The sequence below is a fragment of the Lampetra planeri genome, chromosome 31 (assembly GCF_965212315.1).
Source record: "Lampetra planeri chromosome 31, kcLamPlan1.2.h2, whole genome shotgun sequence".
NCBI lineage: Eukaryota > Metazoa > Chordata > Hyperoartia > Petromyzontiformes > Petromyzontidae > Lampetra > Lampetra planeri.
This window is the reverse complement of record NC_136137.1, coordinates 9,163,019-9,185,472: the sequence shown is the minus strand read 5'-3', so window position 1 is coordinate 9,185,472 and position 22,454 is coordinate 9,163,019. Positions and strand designations below refer to the sequence as shown.

Below are 22,454 nucleotides of genomic sequence, written 5' to 3'. Positions count from 1 at the left end.
CTTCGGTGACTGCCAGAGCCTGTCTCTTCCTGTATGTAAATCTTCTTTGTTTAGCCCTGGGGCAGGGTGGGGCTTGAGCCACACTTTTGGTGTTTGCTGCTGGTCTATCTGTACAGGTGGCGCAGTGATAATTCGGCTGGTGGCTAGCATCCTAGAATGGTCATGGTGTAAGTCTGTGAGATTACACATTTTGCTTGAGGTTGCACAAGTGTTCTCAATGAGCTCACCTTGACATTATCTCCGGAATCTCAAAGTAAAAATGTGCTGCTGAGATTTATTTTGACTTGTTGCCTTGCATTGGGGGTAACAGCAGTGGCAGGTCCCACCTCGCATGCAGATGTCCATTCACTTGGGAGTATCGGCTACCGCAATTCAATCCAACTACCCTTGTGTTTTCCATCACCATTAGGTTGCCTGTATGTATGTTGAACTTCTTTTGCACTGTACGTAGCCAACCGTGCTAATCGGCGCGGATTAGGTATGCCCATACCATGTAATTTACAGGGCTTGTTTGACAATATGTCACTTGTCAGAACACGTTGGCGAAGGTTAGCCAGGACCGGTTTCAGTATCACTGTGACCACGATTGTTGCCAGTGGCTGAGAATGAAAGTCGTGCGGTACGCGAACCATCCAGCCACCCCAGCTTATTCAGTTTGGAAACATCCAGTTCATACTTTGTATAAGTATACAAAAACAATGTCATACATTTTCTGAGGAGCGAAGACAAAACAAAATAGCAAAGGTTCAAAATTTAATCGTGAATATATATTTTTTTAAAAGTCGACGCTTTGAAGTTCCCATCAGCACACAATTCGTTTTTATGTGGAGCTGAAACGGAGAAAGAAGTTAGGGTTATAGCTGGGGTTAATGGTAAGGGATATAGCTGGGATATATAATTCCGGGCATTTATTCTTACTCATTATCTGTGGGAGCAGTAGAGTCGGCCTCTTTAACAAAATAGTGCCCATTCAGATTCATTATCCTTTTCAATTGAATAAATGGGCTTGTCCAGAAACCACTATCGGATGATCATTCACGACAGTACTAGGAGGAACAGTCAATGCTGTATGGTGGTACAGTCAGCACTATGCCTCCACTCAAATAAGGCTTCTCAGTCACAAGCCAGATGCCACTTTAGGCAATCCAGTCAGCACTACACAGTTTCTCGAGTCACCAGTAGGCCGGTTAGTATTCAGCACTGGTAGATGGCCCAGTCACTCAGTATGCTTATGAGACACCGAAGACGACACGAGATAGGCTAAGGTGCTGATGTGCTCAGTCATTATCAGATTGGTCAGTCACTCACCACGAGGCAGCCCAGTCACGAACAGGTTGCCCAGGAATTTAGTCACCAGTCGGCGGTCTGCATTGCCTAGTCACTCATTACTGTACAATTATACTGGTAGGAACCTCCTGGTTACACCAGCCCACACGGGATTATTGTGTCCGTCCGTCGTGCAGCGAGGGGCTGGGTGGGGAGGGTGGGGCTGGGTGGGGAGGGGAGGGTGGGGAGGAGAGGGTGGGGAGGGGCTGGGTGGGGAGGGGCTGGGTGGGGAGGGTTGGGGCTGGGTGGGGGGTGGGAGGGGTGGGGCTGGTCACCCCGTGGTGCCCTTATAAAACTCAACGTTTAACCTACTCACGCCGGCTTGTGCCCGCCCTCACAGTCGGGTATATTTGCGGAATACACCACGCCGCCGTTGACCCTGCAGGCCATTGACCGAGCAACCCAACGTTCCTACCAGCTCCCTCCGCAAGAATGTGTTGCTCAGGCACTAACACACCACAAGGCGTCTGGATTGCTCAATCACCAACAGGCTACGCAGTCACGACCTCGCAGTGTATGCTGCCATTCAGTCACGACTAAGATGTCTGTGCTGCCCAGTCATCGCTGGGCAGTCTAGACTGCCCAGTGCTAGGCTGTCCAGTCAATCGCCAATGGTCATTCTGAACTGCCCACTTCCTATGGTACTCGAAGACCTAACCACGACTATCAGAATCTATATTTAGACGAGCTGCGAAGCCTTTTCAGAGACGTCCAATACTGACTAGATAATCGTTACTGCCCATTCAGTGACCGCTTGTCAATTAACACTGCCCAGTCAAATTTTGATTTAAAGCTTTCGTGACTGTAGGGATTCATATTCTTGGTTATTTTGGTAAAGTCACGTAGAAGGGAAATAATAAATAATATAAATATGAAACAAAAATTCTGAGAATTTTAGTGAGAATTTGTATTGTTTTATATTTATATTATTTTAGTATTCCCCTTCTACGTGACTTTACCGAAAGAACCAAGAATATACTGCCCAGTCAGTCACCGAAAAGCCAGTCCACACTGCCCAATCACTCGTCATTAGACAGCCTGCACTAAGAATGGCCCATTAATTCACCAGCACGATGTAGACAATACTGCCCTGCCCCACGAAGCTCAACGGACCGGACAGCTGCCCGGCCCGTCACCTCCCCTCTGTGGCTGTCAAAAGCTCTCGCAGTCGGGCACCCCGAATGCGCTGCTTGCTACTGCTGGGCGGAGCGTGCGAGTCTCGTGGGCAGGTCTAGGGGCAGGGCCAAGAGCGGCAGGGGGCAGGGGGCTCCTACCCGGGTATCGCACGGCTGTAGGGTAGGGGATGTGCCACTGCCGTCCGTGGTTGTTGTTTGTGCGCCGAGAACTCCTCCCGGAGGACATCGTCAGGCGCTCTACTGAGCCGTAGCTCCGGTGGCTTTTGCGCTCCAGCTGATTCAGCTCCAGCAGCTGATCCAGCTCCAGCAGCTGATCCAGCAGCAGCTGCTGCTGCTGCTGCTTGGGCTCTGTGTCCGCGTGTGCTGGGGGGTGGTGGGGCCGGCTTCAGGTTAGTCCAGCACGCACACGCGCTGTCGTCCACGTGGATTTAAATGCCCGCTCACCAATTTGCACTGTTGACACTTGCGTGTGTGTTGTTATTGTGTGTTCATCACGGCGCTCGGATGTGTGAGTGTGTGTGAGTGTGCGTCTGTGTGTGTGTATATGGGCAGCGGTGGTGTAGCGGAGAGCGCTGCGCTGCGCTACGAACCCGGTGACCCGAGTTCGATTCCCGCTCACGGCCAACACCAGTGGCGATTATAATTATCTGAACCGGTCTTGGGTCTCCCCTAGGTCGACTCAGCCTCAAATTAGTACCCGGTGCGGTGTGTAGACATCGCCACTGGGGAGACAAAGGCGGCCGGGAGTGGTGTTGGCCACCCACCCCCTCGTGTGCCGTCCCGGCCTTCATAGGTACTCGCTAACAGCACTTGCCCCAAAAGTCTCTTCAGGCTATACGGGAGATCTTTGTCTTTGTTTTATGCACTTGCCCCAACAGTCTGTTCAGGTTATAAGGGGGATCTTTATCTTTGTTTTATGCACTTGCCCCAACAGTCTGTTCAGGTTATAAGGGGGATCTTTATCTTTGTTTTATGCACTTGCCCTCAACAGTCTTGTTAAGGCGAACACGGGGGATCTTTGTCTTTGTACACATCCACAGGAGTATTGTACACGGATGTTTGTGTTGGAGTGCTGTGTATTCGCGCACACACACACACAGATATGTATGCTAGGTGTGTGTTTCCACGTGTGTAGGTGTGTGTGGAACGGCTCGGTAGCGTAGTTCGGCACTGTGCATGGCGTGGTGGTGTTCATAGGACACGCACGCTCCTGCGTTGCGAAAATAGTGATTTCATGCATAAGGATGACACACTGAACCACAACACCCACCCAGCCACCCTCTTACTCACCCACTGACACACCCCACGATATCTCTTACACACCAACTCACACCTAGGAACGCGCCCATCCATAAGCCCCATCCACCCACACACGCATCCACCTATTCACCCATCCACAAATTCACATACTCATTCACTTTCACCTCTCCTTTCAATTTACACTTACGCACATTCACTCACCTGCTCACTCACCCTTCCACTCACTTGTTCACCCATTCACTTATTCATACACTCACTCCACCAATTCGCATACTCGCCCACGAAAATTAGTACATTTACCCACCATTTAACCACCCTATTCATCATTCTCATCTATGCAACTACTCCACCTACACACCCTTTCGTACACTCGCAGACCCACAGTCATTATTATTATATTATTCTTTATTTGCATAAAAAAGACACGTGAAAGACAAGCAGTGGAAATAAAAAAAGTCTATAAAGGTGTACAGGTGAGGTTGGAACCCCAAGAGGGCTTTTATGAAAACCACTCCAAAAAAAAGAACAATGTAGCTACAAAACAGAGTGTTCAATCAATTAAACAAAACTAATAATTACAATGAAACATTAACTCAATGTAAAAAAAAATGTTTGTTTTTTGTGTGCGAATGTGTGCGTATGTATGTGTGAGTGTGTGAGAGAGTTTGGCTACGTGGAGGAGACTACTGGGTCGCTTTGCTCATCATACCCATTCGCTCACATCTCGCTGAACGTCCACTCTGTCACTTCTCTGGAGTGTGTGTTCAAGGGGGCCCTGTGCGTGCTAAAAGCTGACTTGAAGCTGACCCCCCCCCCCCTTATCCACTGTAGTGTTATACCGTGTGTGCCTGCCCTATTTTTCCACTTTCGCTCTCCGTGTTCGTTGCTCGAGATCACTGGGTTATAAGGTTCCTCTTCGGTCGATGCTTTTTTGAGCTGTTTTGAAAGCGGGAGTAGTGTGTGTGTGCTCACGAACAGGTGTTCATCCATCCGCACGCGTGTGTCTTTATTGTAGTACGTGCACGCGCATGAACACAAGACTTCTCACCGTACACTGTGCTCAGGGCTTCTCAGACTTTATTCAACTAACTCCCCAGAGGTATTTAGTTGAAGCCAGCATAAATGTAGTTCAGCGTGGTGACAAGTGGGTGTAGTTCAAACCATATTGCGACGTTATGTTCCATTTTCACTTGTTAATTAAGTTGCCAAAAATATTTAGTAATTTGTTACAAAAATGTCAGGAGCGATCACTCTTTAATTAAAACGTGTAAAGTATGTTCTCTTCTTCAATATGCGGTTGGAGTACTGCAATACAAATTCGATGGTGCATGTCTCTTGATTTTGCTACCCTATTTTTTTACCAATACAGCCGCCAAAGCAATCAGCTTCACTGAGGCATTGCTGTTAACTGTTTTTAGTACGTACCGTTTAATGTGTACAGCAACTGTGTCCTGTCCGGCCTGTAGTCAGTTTAAAGACAGGCTTGGTAATTTGGTAACTGCACTTAGAATGAGTTCACTTTATCTTGATAATGTGGTATCTGGTTTACTCGTGGGCTGGTATGCGAGCATTTTCCCATTCAGCTCAGAGCCACAAATTGGGGCTCAGCTGTTTTCAGCCCTCTGCTACATACCCAAAATAAACTTTGACCCTTTATAGCCCCACTGTACCCAGCATCTGCCACATCGCGGATACACTCTGACACGCAAACAAGCGATGCTTGCTGTAAGGGACCTAACTAATTGGGATCCACTAAGTGGCGATGGCAATTTACTCAAACGCTGCCAATTAAAACGAAACATTAACATCACAATTGCCGTTTGTGTGTGTTTTTTTTGGCCGCAGTTTATATACACCGTTCAAAGGGCACCACTGTTAAAGCAGCTTTGCGTGTGGATTCAACACATTGGTTTTTTGTTCATTTGCATATTCTTGTGAATGTCTGTCCCATAGGATCTCTTACCTAACCTAGCAGAAATAACGGCTTGGAAATAAATGCCACCTCAGTGGTCACCAACCAGGGTGGTCTGGCAGTCTGTAGCATTTGCCACCGGTACAAAGTTCACTCCCGACATTGCGGCTCCTGATAATCTTTGATTATCGCTGGCGGCCCTGGCTTCACATTTATCTCTGCGAAAGTAAAGATCTAAAACATGCTGGCAGCCCTCATGTGCCATTGTGTGGGGATAGTTCACAGAGTTGAGTTGAATAGGGCTTTTAAGGTTAGCCTAACACAATTTGCACAAATGATATTTGCAAAACTATTTGACAGCTATTGTTTAGTACTTGTGTTACGAACACATTTGTGAAATGTACTCATATTTATATATTTATGAGTACATTTCACAAATGTGCTACTGTGGGTGTAATGGCTTTGACACTGGACTTGCAATTCAGACATCGCTGGTTTGATCTCCTGGCATGGCAGTTGAAACAATGGGCAATGTTTCGGTAACCCCGTGGCCTCTATCCACTCGGCAGTAAAGGGTGGACCCTACAGTTGATCAGCAGGTTTGCGTGTGGTGGGGTAAAGTGTGGGCACCCCACCTTTTTGATTATTTTGCTGCTATAAATTTACGCATGATATGCCACGTCATTGAGCTATCATATGTGGCCAGGTCACTTCCGAAAAAGAGTATATAGTTGAGTGGGCCTTACATGGTAAAATACAAATAGGCTAAATAGTTGTTTGAGGTTGAGTTGACCTAGGAGAGGCCGATGGCTGGTTCAGATGATCGTCACCGGTGTTGGCCGTGAGTGCGAATTGAGCTATATAGCTAAGTGGGCCTTAAATGGTACAATAAAATCAGTTAAACATTTCTAGTTTAGTTTCAAAATGTCTGGCTAGCATGGAGCAGTAGGCCAAATGCCCTATAGAGGGGCTCTCTAGAGCTCCCCTAGTGGAGGCCCTTCCACCACAAATCAGGTGAGTAAACAATTGCAGGGCTACACCTTTACCTGTTTATGTAGCAGGAGGCTGTATTTTTTTATATATACTTTGATGCTTTTGAGGATTAGTTGTGTGCAAGGCGAGCAGCAGGTTTTGAAATGTGCCTTGTGTGCCTGTGGCAGGTCTGTCATCGTTGAGCAGCAAGGATGTCAGACGACAGCAGTATGGAGAGCGAGAAGAACAGCGTGGAGGAGGTGCAGAACGCGAACAACAACAACATCGTCGACAAGACGAAGGAGGACGATACTCAAGACGAGAACGACAGCACGAAAGGTTACGGCCTCAATGTACGAAGAATCAAAAACATGTTCTCTGTGGACTCGGACCCACCAGAGCCAAAGAGACCTGTGCTGGCACCACGGCCGTGGTCTGCTTTCATGTCGAGGTCGAGCGTCGTGATGGAGTCTACGAGTCCCAATGGGAGGCACCGCAGCACTGGCGGTGAGGCCGTTTCGCCGTGTCACTCTGAAAAGAAATTCTGTGGTACAAAAAAGATTTTTGAAAGCGGCACAACCACAACACCCGCCGCCCTGCCTTCGCCTGTTCCGAGGGAAAGAATGACGCCCTTGCCCCTGTTGACATCTTATCCTGAGGGGAAAGACACGTTGGATCACTCCCCTGTGAGCAGTAGCTGGCGGTCGTCGCCTGGTGCTCAGTCCGTGTCTCCCAAGACAGAGTTTGCGATGCCCACCGCGCAAATTCGAAAGTCAAGTGGAATTGAAAGTCCAGGTGATGACCCTGCACGCGAGCGCACGAAAAGTGACAAGCTCGCACCCATATTTGGGCACCAGGTGAATGCTGGACCAATGTCCAAAAGATTGGAAAGATTTCTTCAAGATGATGATGATGTTGACGATGAAGCTGAAGATGTGTTTCACGCTGAAGAAAAGGAAAAGGTAATTAAAGCGGAGCTTCATCACACCAGGGACAAAGGACCCGTGGAGAGTAACATTTCTCCAGTCCTTCAATCTCAAAGCTCATCTTCTCCACCCATCGCACAAAAACCAGAGATTCTGCCACGGGTTGCAGCTACTGCCACATTCGCGTCACGTCCAGCAAAGGTCTTAACTTCACCGTCCACCGCTTCAACATCGCCAGTTTCTGGCTCCGAGTCACCAGTTGTCGACAAGCCATCGCCAACTGTGATGAAGCCATCGCCAACTGTGACGAAGACATCGCCAACCGTGGTGAAGACATCACCAACTGTGGTGAAGACATCACCAACCGTGGTGAAAACATCGCCAGCATTGGTGAAGACATCGCCAACTGCAGGTTTGCCAGCAGTAGCTTCTTTCAAGACATCACCAACGTCTATTTTGACATCGTCGACTTCTGTCCTGGCGTCGCCAACAGAAGACGAGCCAAGATTTGGACAACCGCCTATAAGTCCATCTTCACGGGAGTCGTTCAAGAGAGCGAGGCAGTTCAGTTTAGAATGCCCGAGGCCTTTCAGATCACAGCACGACAGCCAGGGTGTCCGCTGGAGTCGGATAGAGGTGCCGCTTTCTCCAACGGCCATGGACACCAGCGGTGACTTTCCTTCAGAATTTCCAGCAACCGATCTAACCACAGCAGTTTCATTTGCCCAGAAGACATCAGACACAACAAAGGTGGTCTCGCCTAAAAGTAAGGCATTCGAAACAGACCTGGCTTTTCCGAAAAGAAAGATATCCGAAACAAAAACTTGTGCTGCGTCTGAGACAAAGATCGTGAAGAGAGAAATGGATTTGCCTGAATGCAAGGTACCTGCGGCAGACACGGCTTTGGCTCGAACAAAGACATTGGAAACTGAGACGACTTTGTCTGAAAAAGAGATGTCTAAGAAAGAGGAGGCTCTGCCAGAAAGTAAGGTGTCAGAAACAGATGGCCGTCATTTTAAGAGCAAGCTATCAGAAGCAGAGGCATCGGTCATTAAAAAGCAGCCCGACGTGGAAACTCACTCTGTCACTGGGGTGGACACTAAGGTGGAATATGTTCGCAAAACTTCTCCTGGTGTCTCGTGTGCAGTGTTTGAACAACAGCATTTTATTAGCACAGATGCCACGGCAGAGGCAGGTCCTAAACAAGAGGCCATGAAAGACAATGACCTAAAGAATGCACATATTCTGGACAAAGTCCAGGCTAGATCCACATACTTTGAAATCACAACTGACAAACCGGTGAAAAAAGACGAAAAGCAAGAGCCCTATAAAAGAAGCGTCATGCTTTCTGAAGAAGTGGATACTGCTGCAAAAATCATTCTAGATGAGAAAATGCATGCACAGAAAGAACTCCTCGATGAAGAAGATCGAGATTATACTCCGATTGTAGATGCCCACGCCCAGCTTTCAAAAGTGTCCGATGCTCCTGCAACAACGGTGATTGAAAGTAAAATGCATGCGCAGAGGGAAGTTATTGACGACTCTGATGATGACGACGAAGAGTATACGATGGCCGTAGAGAATCAGGTTGAGGTCAGCCGAGTAGAGACGGCGGCCCACGCGGTAGATTTGAAGAAACCTAGCCGGGTTTGCTTGCAGAAGCAGACCAAGGCCTTCGTCGATGGAGACACCGAGTTGGGGCTTGGGGTCGAAGGTCATCGGGCAGCACAAGAACTCCGGGGAAATCTGGAGCCTCAGCTGGTGGCCGCCGCCGCACCGACCCACTCTGCAAAGAGCTCAATCAGGGTAAGTGCCACGCTTGCCTTTCCTGATGGCTGACTGCTTGCTTGGGTGTGGCGGGTGGGGCAGTCGAGATTAATTGTGTGTTGGGAGTCAATATTAATTTGATGCCTCGCGGTAATTGAACAGATCGAATTTGACCGCGGTCCTTCACGGTCATTTTGCTACGCACGCGCTCTGATGTGCAAAAGCAGTCACAGCTGCGGCTCGTTTATTCTAGCCATTCTTGATTGTGAATTTTTGATGATATTCAACCCAAGTTCTGGAATCAGTAAAATGCCCACAAGCTTGGGGGAGGGGGGGGGGCGTATGTAAGCTTGCAGGATGTCATCATAATGTTATTGGTTCCCATAGTCCATGACCTGCTTCAAAGGTCGCGTGGCATGACCCCGCTGTGCTTGCTGGCCATGAGCGATGCTTTGATAACATCTATTAACTCTGGGCCAGAGCCATCGTCACTCTGGCCCGAAGTAATTAAAAAGTTACTGACGTTCGTTGGAGTTGAAAAGACAGTGCTGGTTTTATTTTTTCTGATTAAAAAATGAAAGAAAAACCTCGCTACGTACACTGCGGTTGTGCAAGGATAAATAAAAAGATGTCATACTATGGGGCATTTGGCCCCAAATGAGTGTTTTAATAGATAAAGAATTTTGCTGTGCATTAAATAATTCTGTAATTTTGAGTATTTGAATTTGCTCTGAAAGTAAAATGAATATAAGACTGGTGATTTTAGAGTACAGTATCTACGGAATAAATAATAAAATATACCATGTAGTTTAGAATGTATGTTATCCATCGTTGCGTAACATGTTTTCTCTTCATTAAAGTACGCGTGTGATATGTGAAGAAAGCAGTAACTGTGCTTGCATATGCCACCTTATTTTAAGGGACTATTAATTCAATGTTGCACAATAGAGTCGTCTTGAACCGCCTTGCTTGACTATTTAAGCCCTGGCATTTGTCCACATCAAATGAGCCAGCAACTTACAGTTTTTGGCCACACCAAAGTCGTTTACGATGACTGGGAGCGGATGTTACTTGTCGAGAGAGAATGATTCACAGTATATATTATAATAACATAAAAGAAAAAGAAAAACTCCTTATGCAAGTATTAAAATTTCGATTTAAAGCTTTCGTGACTGCAGGGATTCATCTTCTTGGTTCTTTCGGTAAAGTCACGTAGAAGGGAAGTAATAAAATAATAAAAATAAAACATAATAAAACAATTCTCACGACGTTTCGGCCACAACGCAAGCAGCCGTCCTCAGGCGAAGAATGAGACACAGCTCCTAGCTTGATAATGTCTCATTCTTCGCCTGAGGACGGCTGCTTGCGTTGTGGCCGAAACGTCGTGAGAATTGTTTTATTATGTTTTATTTTTATTATTTTACTACTTCCCTTCTACGTGACTTTACCGAAAGAACCAAGAACAAGTATTAAAAGTTGACATGAAATGTGCAGACGCTGAAAGGTGCTCCCTGGAACATATTTTTTTCAATTTGCCTACTGGCACATTTTTCACATCTGTGTACTGTATTACTTTGCAGAAGACCATTTTGATATGTTGCAGGAGATAATGGCTTCTGCGGTTTGCTCATGTGCCTTTCTGCATTAGAAAGAAAACAACAGCTGGAGATATAAGTCTGGCTTTTCAGAACCAGCATGCTATAACACCTTTTATATTTATATTAATTGTGCTTCATTTTATTAGATTGCCCATATACACCTAGGCTTAGCGTATTTAAAAAAAAAATTCCCCTTGCAATTTGCTCAACATGTATTTTAAGCAGTTTAGCAGCTTGTGATCATCAGGCAGGATTAAATACTTAATTAGGCTTAGTTCATTCAAGAAAAAATTGCACAATACTTGGGAATTTCCCACATGTGGTTGATACAACGATGTAAGTCCTTCACTGCTTGTTATGGCTGCTGTGGCCTTTTTTAAGAACCCAGTTGGATACTTTTTGTGCTTGATTAGCAGCTCAATTACCATATGTTACAAAGATCCTCCGTAGCCTCTTTTAATCAATTCCTCTCTCCTGCTGCATTTCCATCTTGCGCCGTGTTAGTGCATCGCTGAATGCTCAAATCATTTTAGCAAATGGCTTGGACAATAAAAAAACATTCAAATTTTCATCCGTTCCCCGGTGTGAATTCGTGGGAAAAAAACCCCCACAGTGAACTTAAATGTGGAAATTGTGCAAGAGTGCACAAGGAGGTCCCATGATGAAGTGCACGTGGTTGTTTAAAATTCTTCACCTTGGGTTTAAACTGAAGGTGGCACGCAGCTTTGCTTGCCTCTGACCAACTTGCACTTTGTTTAATTTGTTAAAGCGTATGACTTGTCAATGCTCACTGCGCATCGTAAATAATGGCCTCAACTGCAGTACACGGTCTGCAACTCTGCAACTTTTTTGTCAAATTCTCTTTTTTTGCATGAGATTATCGGTCACGGGCGCTGAAAGCCCTGACGTTCCAGCTGATGTTACCAACCACAAAATCATATAACCACACTCAGATTCCCCTTCTCCAACATTTCAGTATTCAAGCGATTTTCCACTTTATCCAGGTGCCCCATTTGTTCGGCTCATTTCCTGGATATGTTTTTGTACCATCGGAAATATGCTTCAAGCGAAGATGACCACTGTACTCTACTACAGTTTAAGAGGTAATGACAAGACCTGACTGCCAAAAATAAACCTACGAGACAATATTGCTGTGTTTTATGGTTGTTTAAAGCGAAACCTTTTTTTTTACTTTTAAAAGATAAATTTACACTGCCAACAAGCACACACAACGACTGTTGTGTGTGCTTGTTGGCAGAGTGAGGTGTCGTGCAAGCTATGGCTTATAACATTCTCAACCATACTTTATATACAGCTTACAAAATGGTGAACCCTCTGGTGGAAAAATCAAAAATAAGTCCCCTTACAACTGTAATTCAGATTAATATGCAACTTAAGAAAAACATTCACAATCAAGTTTTTTTTTTAGTTAGACCGCTCAAGTATAAATGTGTCGTAAACCCGCCACCACCCGACACAGCCAGTTAGTAAGGTTTGTCACGAAAACAAAAGTGCCAATTCATTACTAGTACAGCACACCGGTGTGTTGGAGAGTTAATCCACAACATTTACAATTTGAGTACGACGTTTCTCAGGTAATTACATCCAGCATCATCGACACATACTTATGCGATCTAACACAAAAAAAACCTTGATTATTAATAATATTGATCGCGAAAGCCTACGTGTCAAACTTAAGAAAAAGCGTATCTTGTTTTGTTTCCTTAAAGTGCAATGAACAGATTCCAAATAATAAATATGTGCTTGCCCACGACATTGTTTCACGATAGTAATACCCAATCATTCACCTGGTGCGGATCATCCGCACAGTGGATAGTGCACTGCACTCGAGGTCTGGTGAGCCGAGTTTTGATTCCTGGATGTGTCCAACATCAGTGGTGAGCGATAACTGAACCAGGCCTCCCTCCATCACCCGGAATGACCAGCGTGGTGCAGTATATTTAAACAGCTCTCTTTCCCTGATTCAAGATCTCCCCTTCTCTTGCGCTTGTGGTGAGCGAACCCCGCGCGAGTCGGCGCTATATTTCTGTGTCACCTGCTGCCAGTGTTGCCTGAGCGGTGCGTGGCTTCGATGTTGTTTTTCTTCCAATGTGTTTGCTACCCAATGTCTGCAATGTTATGATTCATTCGCTGCTATAACTCCCTTTTTCTTTATCATCAAGGTCCTCCGTGGGTCACGCTTGTAAAACAGCTTACGGTTGGTTGTTTCTTACAAGCATCAACATAAACAACAAAACTAAATTTAAAAATGTAATCGAATAATGTGGGGAGGCCTTTGTCCAACAGTTGATTGACAATGTGGCTGCAACTACAATTTTTTTTTATTTATTCAGAAAAAGCTTCACTGAGTCTCAAGACTCTTTTTTTCATAAATATATTGCATTGGGACGATTGGCCAATGCCTTGATAAATGAGTGTCGTATGGAAAGAAACCAGGAGTGTCGAAAAAAAACCCGGTATAAAGGGGATAACACTTAACACTGCCATCTCCTGAGCCTATATTCTGTATCCTGGCCACATCTCAAAGCCCCACAACCTACAACATCGAATAACCAGGCTCAATACCTGCTTAACTTCTAAGCTGTCCTGAGACGGAGCACATTTAGGTTGATTTCTCCTTCGCATATCCATCTTCTGGTATTTTTTTGAGTCCGAGTTAACAGGCAGCACATTACTCTACGTGGCAGTTTTTCCAAAACATGCCCAAGAGCAGGCAATTTGGCAATTGTTTTTAAATTGGAATCCAATGTGGAAAGGGTAGCTATGTATTTTATTTTGCTTCAGGGCTTTAGTTGGGTAATGCATGTCCTTTGCCACGCACAGCTCTTTTTGTCAATCCACTGTTGGCCCCTCCCCACACTGTGCGGGTCTTGGGGTGTTTTTGACTCCATATTTAACACCACCACACTGGTTTAACACGTAGGCTTTCGCGACCAATATCATCCATAATAGAGTTTTTTTTGGGTTAGATCGCGTAAATATTTTTTTTTCTTTTAGCAACAATTCACGAGCTTTATGTAGTATTTGATTTCCACGATCTAACCCAAAACACCTGTATTATGGACCACCACACTGGTCAGTGCGGATCGGTGAAGGCGGGGAGCATAGATGTTGCAGGCTTGCACAAAACACTGAAATGTTCTGCACTGCCATTTGCTTCCCACCAGGTAGCGGCCACAACCTATAGCACCTGTTATGCACCCGAGCACTATCCGCCCATCCAATCACTGGCCAGTCTCAGCCCTACTGTGCTTCCGCGAACTGACGACGTCGGGGGTTTTGTTCCATGGCGTGTACACAGTGCCTGCGTACAAAAAAAAAGTCATCATTGAAAAGGCCGATAGCATTTTACATGAAAGAGTTCAGATAAAATACATATACATTTAAGTATTTTTTTTACTTCATTTTTGTAGAACACATGCCCAGTGTCACCAAGAGACGTCAAGTATAGAAGATTCAGCCTTGGTCAGACAGAGAAGCAGAGCAACATGTTTCGGGGCTTTGATTCCCAGCGGCGTTCCCTGCCGTCTGTTGAATTCGGTATGGGCCGGATAGTTGCCGTGCGGAGGAAGTAATAAATAAATACAGTGTTGTACTTTAATGAAGTTGATACTCTAGAAGGGTGGTGCTGGGGGACATATGATCACGGTGCACGCACACACACACACAAAACTAGGCAAGCAAGTCTCGGTGTGTGTAATGTCACAACCATCATCCTTAATGCTCTGCAATGAAACACGTTGTGATCCACGTTAACGCGGTGAATTCTTTCAAAGCGAAAATGTCACCGGGGGACGAGTACTGCACACCTCGAAGAATGGTCGGGTTTAAGATGAAGACAAAACGGAGCCTTTCTTGCGGGTCGCGAGTTTTCACTCGTTTGAATTGTGGAATTGTATCCATGTAAAAGCGCAGCCCTTTTGCTGGGACCTCCATAGCGTGCAGGTCGGGGTGGGGGGTGGTGCCCATTCTGGACTCGGAATTAACATAGCGTATTGTATTTTTATCAAATTAGAGCCATTTTAGATCAACCTCATTAATTTGCGAAAGAGATTGTGGATTAAGGCCCGTGCAAGGTCGAACCCCAGCAGGGCACCAACGTTTGGGAAACTATTGTTCTGCGTGTACAGTTAATAAAGGGCCAGGCTGATATTTAATGTTTTGAATGCTTGCGAATTGGCAAGAGGCTTGGAGCAAACGGCTTGTGCACGTGGCGGCAACCCGCATGTTTCAAAGGAATGTCTGTAACACGCAAAGTCCAGAGCCCTCTTTTTGTTTTAAAACAGCTGTTAGCAACAGTTTTAAGCCTGTTTAGCCCTGCTGCCATACAAAGGGAGACCCCGGTGCTAAGTGAGGGGAAATGACAGTGACACAGTGACATGGCGAACGGGCTAATGGGTGCCTTCCCATGTGTGGAATTTGCCATGCATTCCCCCCCTGAGCGAACCTGACTTGAGTGGAAACGCAGCCGAGGTAGTCGTAGTCATTGTTGTGGCAAGTCATCCGTCAGATGTTGCTGTGTAAATTGGATTAGCTGGCACGTGAACAGTCGTTGCGACCATCGCGAGAGGTATACTGGATGCGGTGTGCCGGGATACAGACATTTCTTCAGGGCCACCGACCCTGGCTGACCTGATTGAAATGCAGCCTGAGGCACAAGCCACTTTACTACTAATAATACTTTCAATTTACAGTCCAGCCAGTTCATTGTTAGGAGTGCTAGAACACAGTGCCTGCCGAGTTCAATTAAATGACTAGATTTGGGGGGTGAGGCAGTTGCCAGCGCTAGAGGGTGCTGGGTGGGCCCTGCACCACCAACTGTCCCTTTGGCCCTGCCATGTTCACTCCTCTCCTGCGTGGTGTGTATTGCTGTCAATCTGGCCCAAACAGCGGCTCGACTGCCCCTCCCCCCGCCCCCCCATTCGGGAGGAGCTGGGACTGGGCCTGGGGTGAGGGCTTGGCATTGCGGTGCAGTTTAGATTTGTTGTGAGGGGAAGCGTTGTGCCCCGAAGCACAACTGCTGCATAGTTGTCATTGCATATAATGCCTTTGCAGGCAACCTCAGAAGATTAATCTTCTTGGTTCTTTCGGTAAAGTCATGTAGAATGGAAATAATAAAATTAATAAAATAAAACATAATAAAATAATATAATTATTATATTGTTTATTTTTATTCTTTTATTATTTCCATTCTACGTGACTTTGCCGAAAGAACCAAGAAGATGAATCCCTGCAGTCACGAAAGCTTTAAATCGAAATTTAACCTCAGAAGAATTAACTCTGAATACAGAGACAGGGGGGTGCTTAATGTACTATTGGTAGGTATGATGCCAGTGGTCATGAGAATTATGAACACTGTATGACTTAAGAAATTACCATTGATGGCTAAAATAAAGCATTGCTTGGTGGTTACATCAGATCTGTTAAAATGCAGATACTGTACAGGGTGTGTTTCTTGGGTTGTGTGAGGATTAGGGTTGACCTACTCCACGTTGTGCAGTAAAAATAAAGACATTTAAAATGTATCCGAGGCTAAGCAAGAAAAAACACAACCAACGTTTAGAAAAGTTAGAATTTTGTCTGACTGGTCCTGAGCAGGCTTGAAACCATTGGCCATAAAGGAAGTGTCTATTTATTATTCATTCTCAGTAATTTTCCATTTCTATATATTTTTTAAACATCTTTAATAATGTTTTTTCGACAGTATACCTGTGAGGATTACGCTTGAGTCCAGTAGCTTTTTGGTGGGGCTTCGTGAAACATTCGGCCCTTTGTCTGCTGTGGCTGAGGCACAGCAATAGAACCATGGATTCAGGGTCACTTGATTTTGTTTTCGGATCACGGTGGGCCGATGAGTGGATGTGGCAAGGAACGTTGTGGCTGCAGGGATATATAGGGGCTTGTGGGCTGGGTACCGGTTTGGGCTGGTGAAGAAGGGACCTGCCAATGGGGGTCTGGTAATATGGTTAGGTCACAAATTTGAGTGCGTCTAAGAAGTACAAATTTTCACAGAATGTGCACAAAACAGGTTTTTTTTTATTCGTCAAGCTGGCGTTTCCAAAACAAAGTGACAATTTAGAAATGCAGTGCCGGTGCTAGCTTAGTTGTGTGGAATGTTTGTGGGTTTTTTTGTACGATTCCTGGAGGATTTAAGTTGCAATTCCCAGGATCGGGAGTGCTAAAATGTCATTGCGGTACAGTGAGAGTAATTTGAGAGAGAGTTTTGCTGTAAAAACGCTGCACTGTAAGAAGACGTACACAAAAGGAATTTACTGGGGCATGTTACAAATGTCTTTGTTTTGTTGTTGGGTGTGGAGGGGAAGGGTTTTGTAGTTTCCAAGGGAGGTCAGGATTACTTTTTCTATTTTTAATAAACTACCCCTTACGTGCCACCAGGATGTGGGGGAACAGCAAAAAAAATCGCTGCATTGGTATGTGGCGTATAAAAAAGTTTCGTATGAATTATTATGTTTTGAGAAGTAAATTGAGTGCAAGGTTCTGCATACTTTTCCTGTCTCGTGCTCCACAAATGTTTTATTTGCTTGCCTCGTCTACAGTACCGTATCCTGTATATTCATAATTTATCGTGCACCACCTCTTTGTATAATGGTCCGTGAGCCATGATCTATCCCCTGATGGATGAAAGCTCTCCCAAAGTCATCACCACCCGTAATGGTCTCACGATGCAACGTATCTATCTTGCTCCTGCGCACGAGTTGGGACTGTGGATTTTAAAGGATGAATAACTAAATGAATAATTTTAGAGACACGTGATTGACCACTAAAAATACTAAAATAACAATTCGTTTGGGCATCCTATCGGCCGTATCGACCAGTGTTTTCCAGTGAAGGTATAACAACATAGACGCCAAAGTATAGATGTACGATAAAACAATGGATGTTATTGCACTGCGTTTGCTGCTCGCCACGTTGCACCACAACCTAAAACATGCGTTACGCATCCAAGCACTACTCGCCCGTCCCAGAACTATTCGCCCATCCAAGAACTAGCCAGGATCAGCCCTGCTTAGCTTCCACGATCCGACAAGATCAGGTGACTTCTTTGGCGATTTGGTCGTGGACTTAACCACGTATATCATCTTCTTGGTTCTTTCGGTAAAGTCACGTAGAAGGGAAGTAATACAATAATAAAAATAAAACATAATAAAATTACGTATATAATATACACACAACACTTGTCTGCATGCCTGTCGATGTGGTTTCCAAAGGAAGACAGGGACCGGGTAGTTGATTTACTAATTGTGTTCCTCGGGCAAATGCACCGGGCCGAAGAAAAGTGGAGGGAGGCGGACAGGCGAGGACAGACGGATTAGCGGTGCGGTGCACCGTCTGCCTTCATGAGTCTTTGGTCTGCTCTATAAAGGCGGGATGGGGGGCAACAGGAGAGGAGCGGGGGGTTGAACCTGCCTCTGTGATGGCTAATGCAGCTGCATCATTCAAACTAGTAAACCGAGAGGGGGGGGGAAGTCGAAGTTGACACGACTTAGCACACTCACCGTGCCAGTGTAATGGCTCGCCCCACTTAAAACGGCTTAATACAAAAAAAGATAAAGATCTTGTTACGATTTGACGTGAAGTTAGCGCTGCTGCAGAAATTATTTTATTGCCCTTGGTTTGTTAGGTGTGGGATGTGTGACAGTTTGCGGGAGGGAATTGATGTCTGACAGAAGGCCTTCTGGGTGAAGGCGTGCACACGACTGTGGCCACGTGTCCACTGGCCCGCGCGGATGAATTGCACTCGCAAAACTCCACCGTGATTAGTCAACGTTAAATTTTTTACATATATAGAGTAGATTTTAATTGAAGCCAGTTTATAGTTGCAATGCGGTTGGACTCCTCTTATCCACGGTGATATGGGAGATCACCATTGTGGATCCTATTATCCATGAATCTACTCTGTCCACAATTTGAGGCAAATAGGAATGGGGTTACGGATAAGAGGAGTTATCCGTAACCCTATTTTTTTTGTTCTGTATTTAGCCGATTTGTTGTCTGGCTATGCTCATGGGGTGAATACTTGAAGTTGCCCATGTGGTTAAACGTCAAAAAAAAGTTTGTTCGTTGAAAATCTATTCTGGAAATAAATTAAGTCCGAATGTTTTGTTTATAGTCTGTGGCGTGGATGGAATCTTGATGTAAGGCACATTCTTGCAGCTTCACTTAGACCTTATCTTGCTTGCAGGAGGTCTCCCGAAGCCTGATAAATGCACACTCAATGCAGTGTAAATCCCAACCTATTTTTTTATTTACCAGGTAAAGCCTGCTGAGCTATATAGCTCTTTTTCAGAAGTGACCTTTCCACAAACGATAGCTCAACGAAGTTGCTTTTCTTGTGAACATGTATCGAAGCCAAATACCCTTAAACACATGTTTCTAAATGTGGAGGGAAAAACCAGAGAACCTGGAGAAAAATCCACATGACCACAGGGAGAACATGCAAACTCCAAATATACAGGCATCAGGGTTGGGATCTAGCCCATGACCTCCTGTATACCAGGCGACGTGGTTAACATCTCGCCACCGTGGCACCAGAAATGAAGCATACTTATTGGCGATCGTTACTCAGCACGGGCAGCTGCCCTTGCACCCCTCTGCCTATTTAAGGGGTGCCCTGGGACAAGCCGATAGCCTATGCATTCAGGCCATTAGGATATCTAGTTTTCCTCGCGACACCCACGTGTTCAGTGTGTGCCCAGCTGTTCGGAGTGGGCTAATGGGGAGCCGTTGATGTGTGGCGGAACCGGTGCATTTGACTAAAAGGTAGCTGTGACGAGCAAGAGAGAGACTTTCACACAGAGTTCTCTAATTTTGGCAGGGGGCCGTGTTGACATCTGATTTCGTAGACTTTTATTTTGACGTCGGCAAAAATTTGTAAAGCGGAGCACCTGGCCTCTCAGGTCAGGTGAGCCGCTAAAGAATGCTCGATTGGTTTTCTTTACTTCGGGGTGTACTGGGTTAGAGCTTTGCTATTACAAAATCCCTTTTGTAGGGGATTCCAAGGCACACGCTTTGGAACTATGTGGTTAACGACGACAGTGACCTTCAACCGTTCACTGTGGTCTTCCATGAACATTCAGTTGGTTTAACACGTAGGTTGTCGCCTGATGAAGCTAGTTGTAATTACTGGCGAAACGTCGTACTCAGATTGTAAATGTTGTGGCTTGGCTCTCCAACACACCGGTGTGCTGTACTAGTGACGAATTGGCATGTTCTGTTCACGTGACAACCCTTACTGGATGGCTGTGTCGGGTGGTGGCGGGTTTTAACGACACATTTATATATTTACGCGATCTAACCCAAAAAAAAACCTCTTGTGGATGACATTCAGTTAGTCTGCAACATTTACTTATTTATGTTCCCTTGAGCTGAGATTAAGACCAATTGCCTCAAATGACTCCACGTCAAAATCCACTGCTCAGCTTGTAGCATTGTCCAACTTCAGTTGTAAATTGCTTTGGTATTGACTACGCTGGAGGCAAAAGCATTTATGCTCAACCCTGACTTCGGCGAAGTTAAATTTAGAGAAGAAAATTCAATGCGGTGGTGTTGCTTTGTCTCTCGCAGGCATGTAGAGGACTGCAGATATCTGGGCTATATCCGATTTTAAAGTAATTGTTACTCGCTCGATTATCTCCTCAATTTCAAAAACTAATTGCACAATCGTTTGAAAATAGGTTTCCCCTCATCCTGCACGTGTGCCGCTGAGCGGGAGGTCATCGACGGGCCTGGGTGGCCATCAGCAGCGGCACGCTGTGTCTGCCTTGACGAGGTTGCCCACCTTCGGGAGGCCGGGTGTGGGGGGGTAGCCACCATTTTTAATGGGGGCCCTGAGTAATCAACCACGACAAAAAGGAATTGATTATTAATTTTAGGCAATCGACTTTTACTCACGTCCCAGCTCTACAGGATTGCATCGACACGATGCACTCGTATAGATTGCGTATGACCTGAAGTGTCTTTCTTTGAGGCCTTCTGAGGCTCATTCACGCCAGCCAGATCTTCTCTCGGGTCTGCAATGTCAACCGCACTGTGGTACTTTTCCAATGGCGGGGATCCAGGCAGTAGCTTTCGCGAGAGATGAAACGCAACTAAGGGAGCACCTAATAAATATTTCTGTACAGGAGAGGGTGACCGTAAAATGTTTACTGTGCCTTGTACGTGACAGTGGGCCACAGCGCTGCATAAAATAACACGTGGAACCGGTGATTCATTTGAACATTAGAAATCAAGATTTATTCAGCGAGTGGACAACTTGCCGTTGGACGCAGTCTGGTTTCAATGTAAGCCATGTGTCGAGGGTCGAAGAGCGAGAGTTATGGCACCAGCAAAGGCATCTGGGCTTCCTGCAGGGCCAGCGCACCTATTAAATTATAGACTATCACGAGGGCCCATTAATCCAGTGCCGATTCTGGGGATTGTTCCAAGGAAAACAGATGCATCTGGGATGGCACTTTGATTCTGTCACTGAGGAACGTGGTGTAATGATGCATCGGTTCCCACAGTAAACATTGATTCTTACATCCGTGATACGTGTATTGTATTAGGCGTGTAAAAATCTACGGGGTTTTTTCCTCAAGTGTGTTCTACGTAATGGATTAACGTGATCCCTGCATCCACGAGTGGGCTCTACATTCGTCTTTAATGGGTTATTGTGTCAGATCGCTTCTTTGAGTCGTAACGATTCATCACGAACCGTTCTACCCCAACTGGCAATGTCCAATATTCAACATATACAGTAGAACGCTTATCCACAATGATGTGGGGGGTGGACATTGCAGATCCTACTTGCAATGTTACCTGTGAATTTACCTCACTCGTCTACAAAACACCCCATAATCGTGGATAATTAATTTGAAGAACAAGGGGCATTGTTTGTCGAAGTTTCTGTGTACCCTATAGGGTTGCACAGACAATAGGAATCACGGTTACAAGGGCCACGGATTAGAGGAGTGTGTACTCTTCACTCAACTCCGCTATTCCAAGATGGATTTTTTCAGCGTGGAATATTACTACGGGAATGTTAAATGTCCATGATGTTTACACGTTCAGTATTGCTGCCACATTCTCAAAGTGAAGAAAACAATCTCCCTTGCGTTCACGCGAACTGCTCCGAGTGGGAAAACCAAATAATGCACTGTGCATAACGATCCTCCGACCGAATTTTCATGCCATGCCTTTTGTGCACGCACCGCCATTGTTGTGGAAAGTCGCGGTCGTTGCCTAGCTTTGACAAGAAAAAAAATGTTCCGTGACACCTGACACTCGTTGCTCATCAGCAGTGTTGGGTTAACCCAGGTAAGGGAGGACTTCACCAGTGCGGCCACACCCTACTACACGCATCTCTCGGTCTGTTGGGACCAGAATTTCTCAGGGTGTGGTGTTCCTCCTCCCTGTGGTTGTTTTTTTTTGGGCATTTACCATGTCAATGGGAAAGACACTACGTGATTGAAACTAAACTAAAAACTAAACACATTTTTATTAGTTTATTTTTTTTCAGAAGCGACCTGACCACAAT

General features: G+C 45.6%; 1 protein-coding gene across 3 annotated transcripts in view; it reads left to right on the top strand.

Moving 5' to 3' along the window:
- Positions 1 to 2,565: 2,565 nt before the first annotated feature.
- LOC144729189 (uncharacterized) overlaps positions 2,566 to 22,454 on the top strand; it is a 133,080-nt gene continuing 113,191 nt past the window's right edge. For all 3 annotated transcript variants that reach the window (XM_078609227.1, XM_078609226.1, XM_078609228.1), the window contains exons 1-2: positions 2,566 to 2,851; positions 6,795 to 9,338. In XM_078609227.1, coding sequence (XP_078465353.1) covers positions 6,819 to 9,338 — 2,520 coding nt within the window. In that variant the 5' untranslated portion in view covers positions 2,566 to 2,851; positions 6,795 to 6,818. The remainder of the gene's footprint in view (positions 2,852 to 6,794; positions 9,339 to 22,454) is intronic.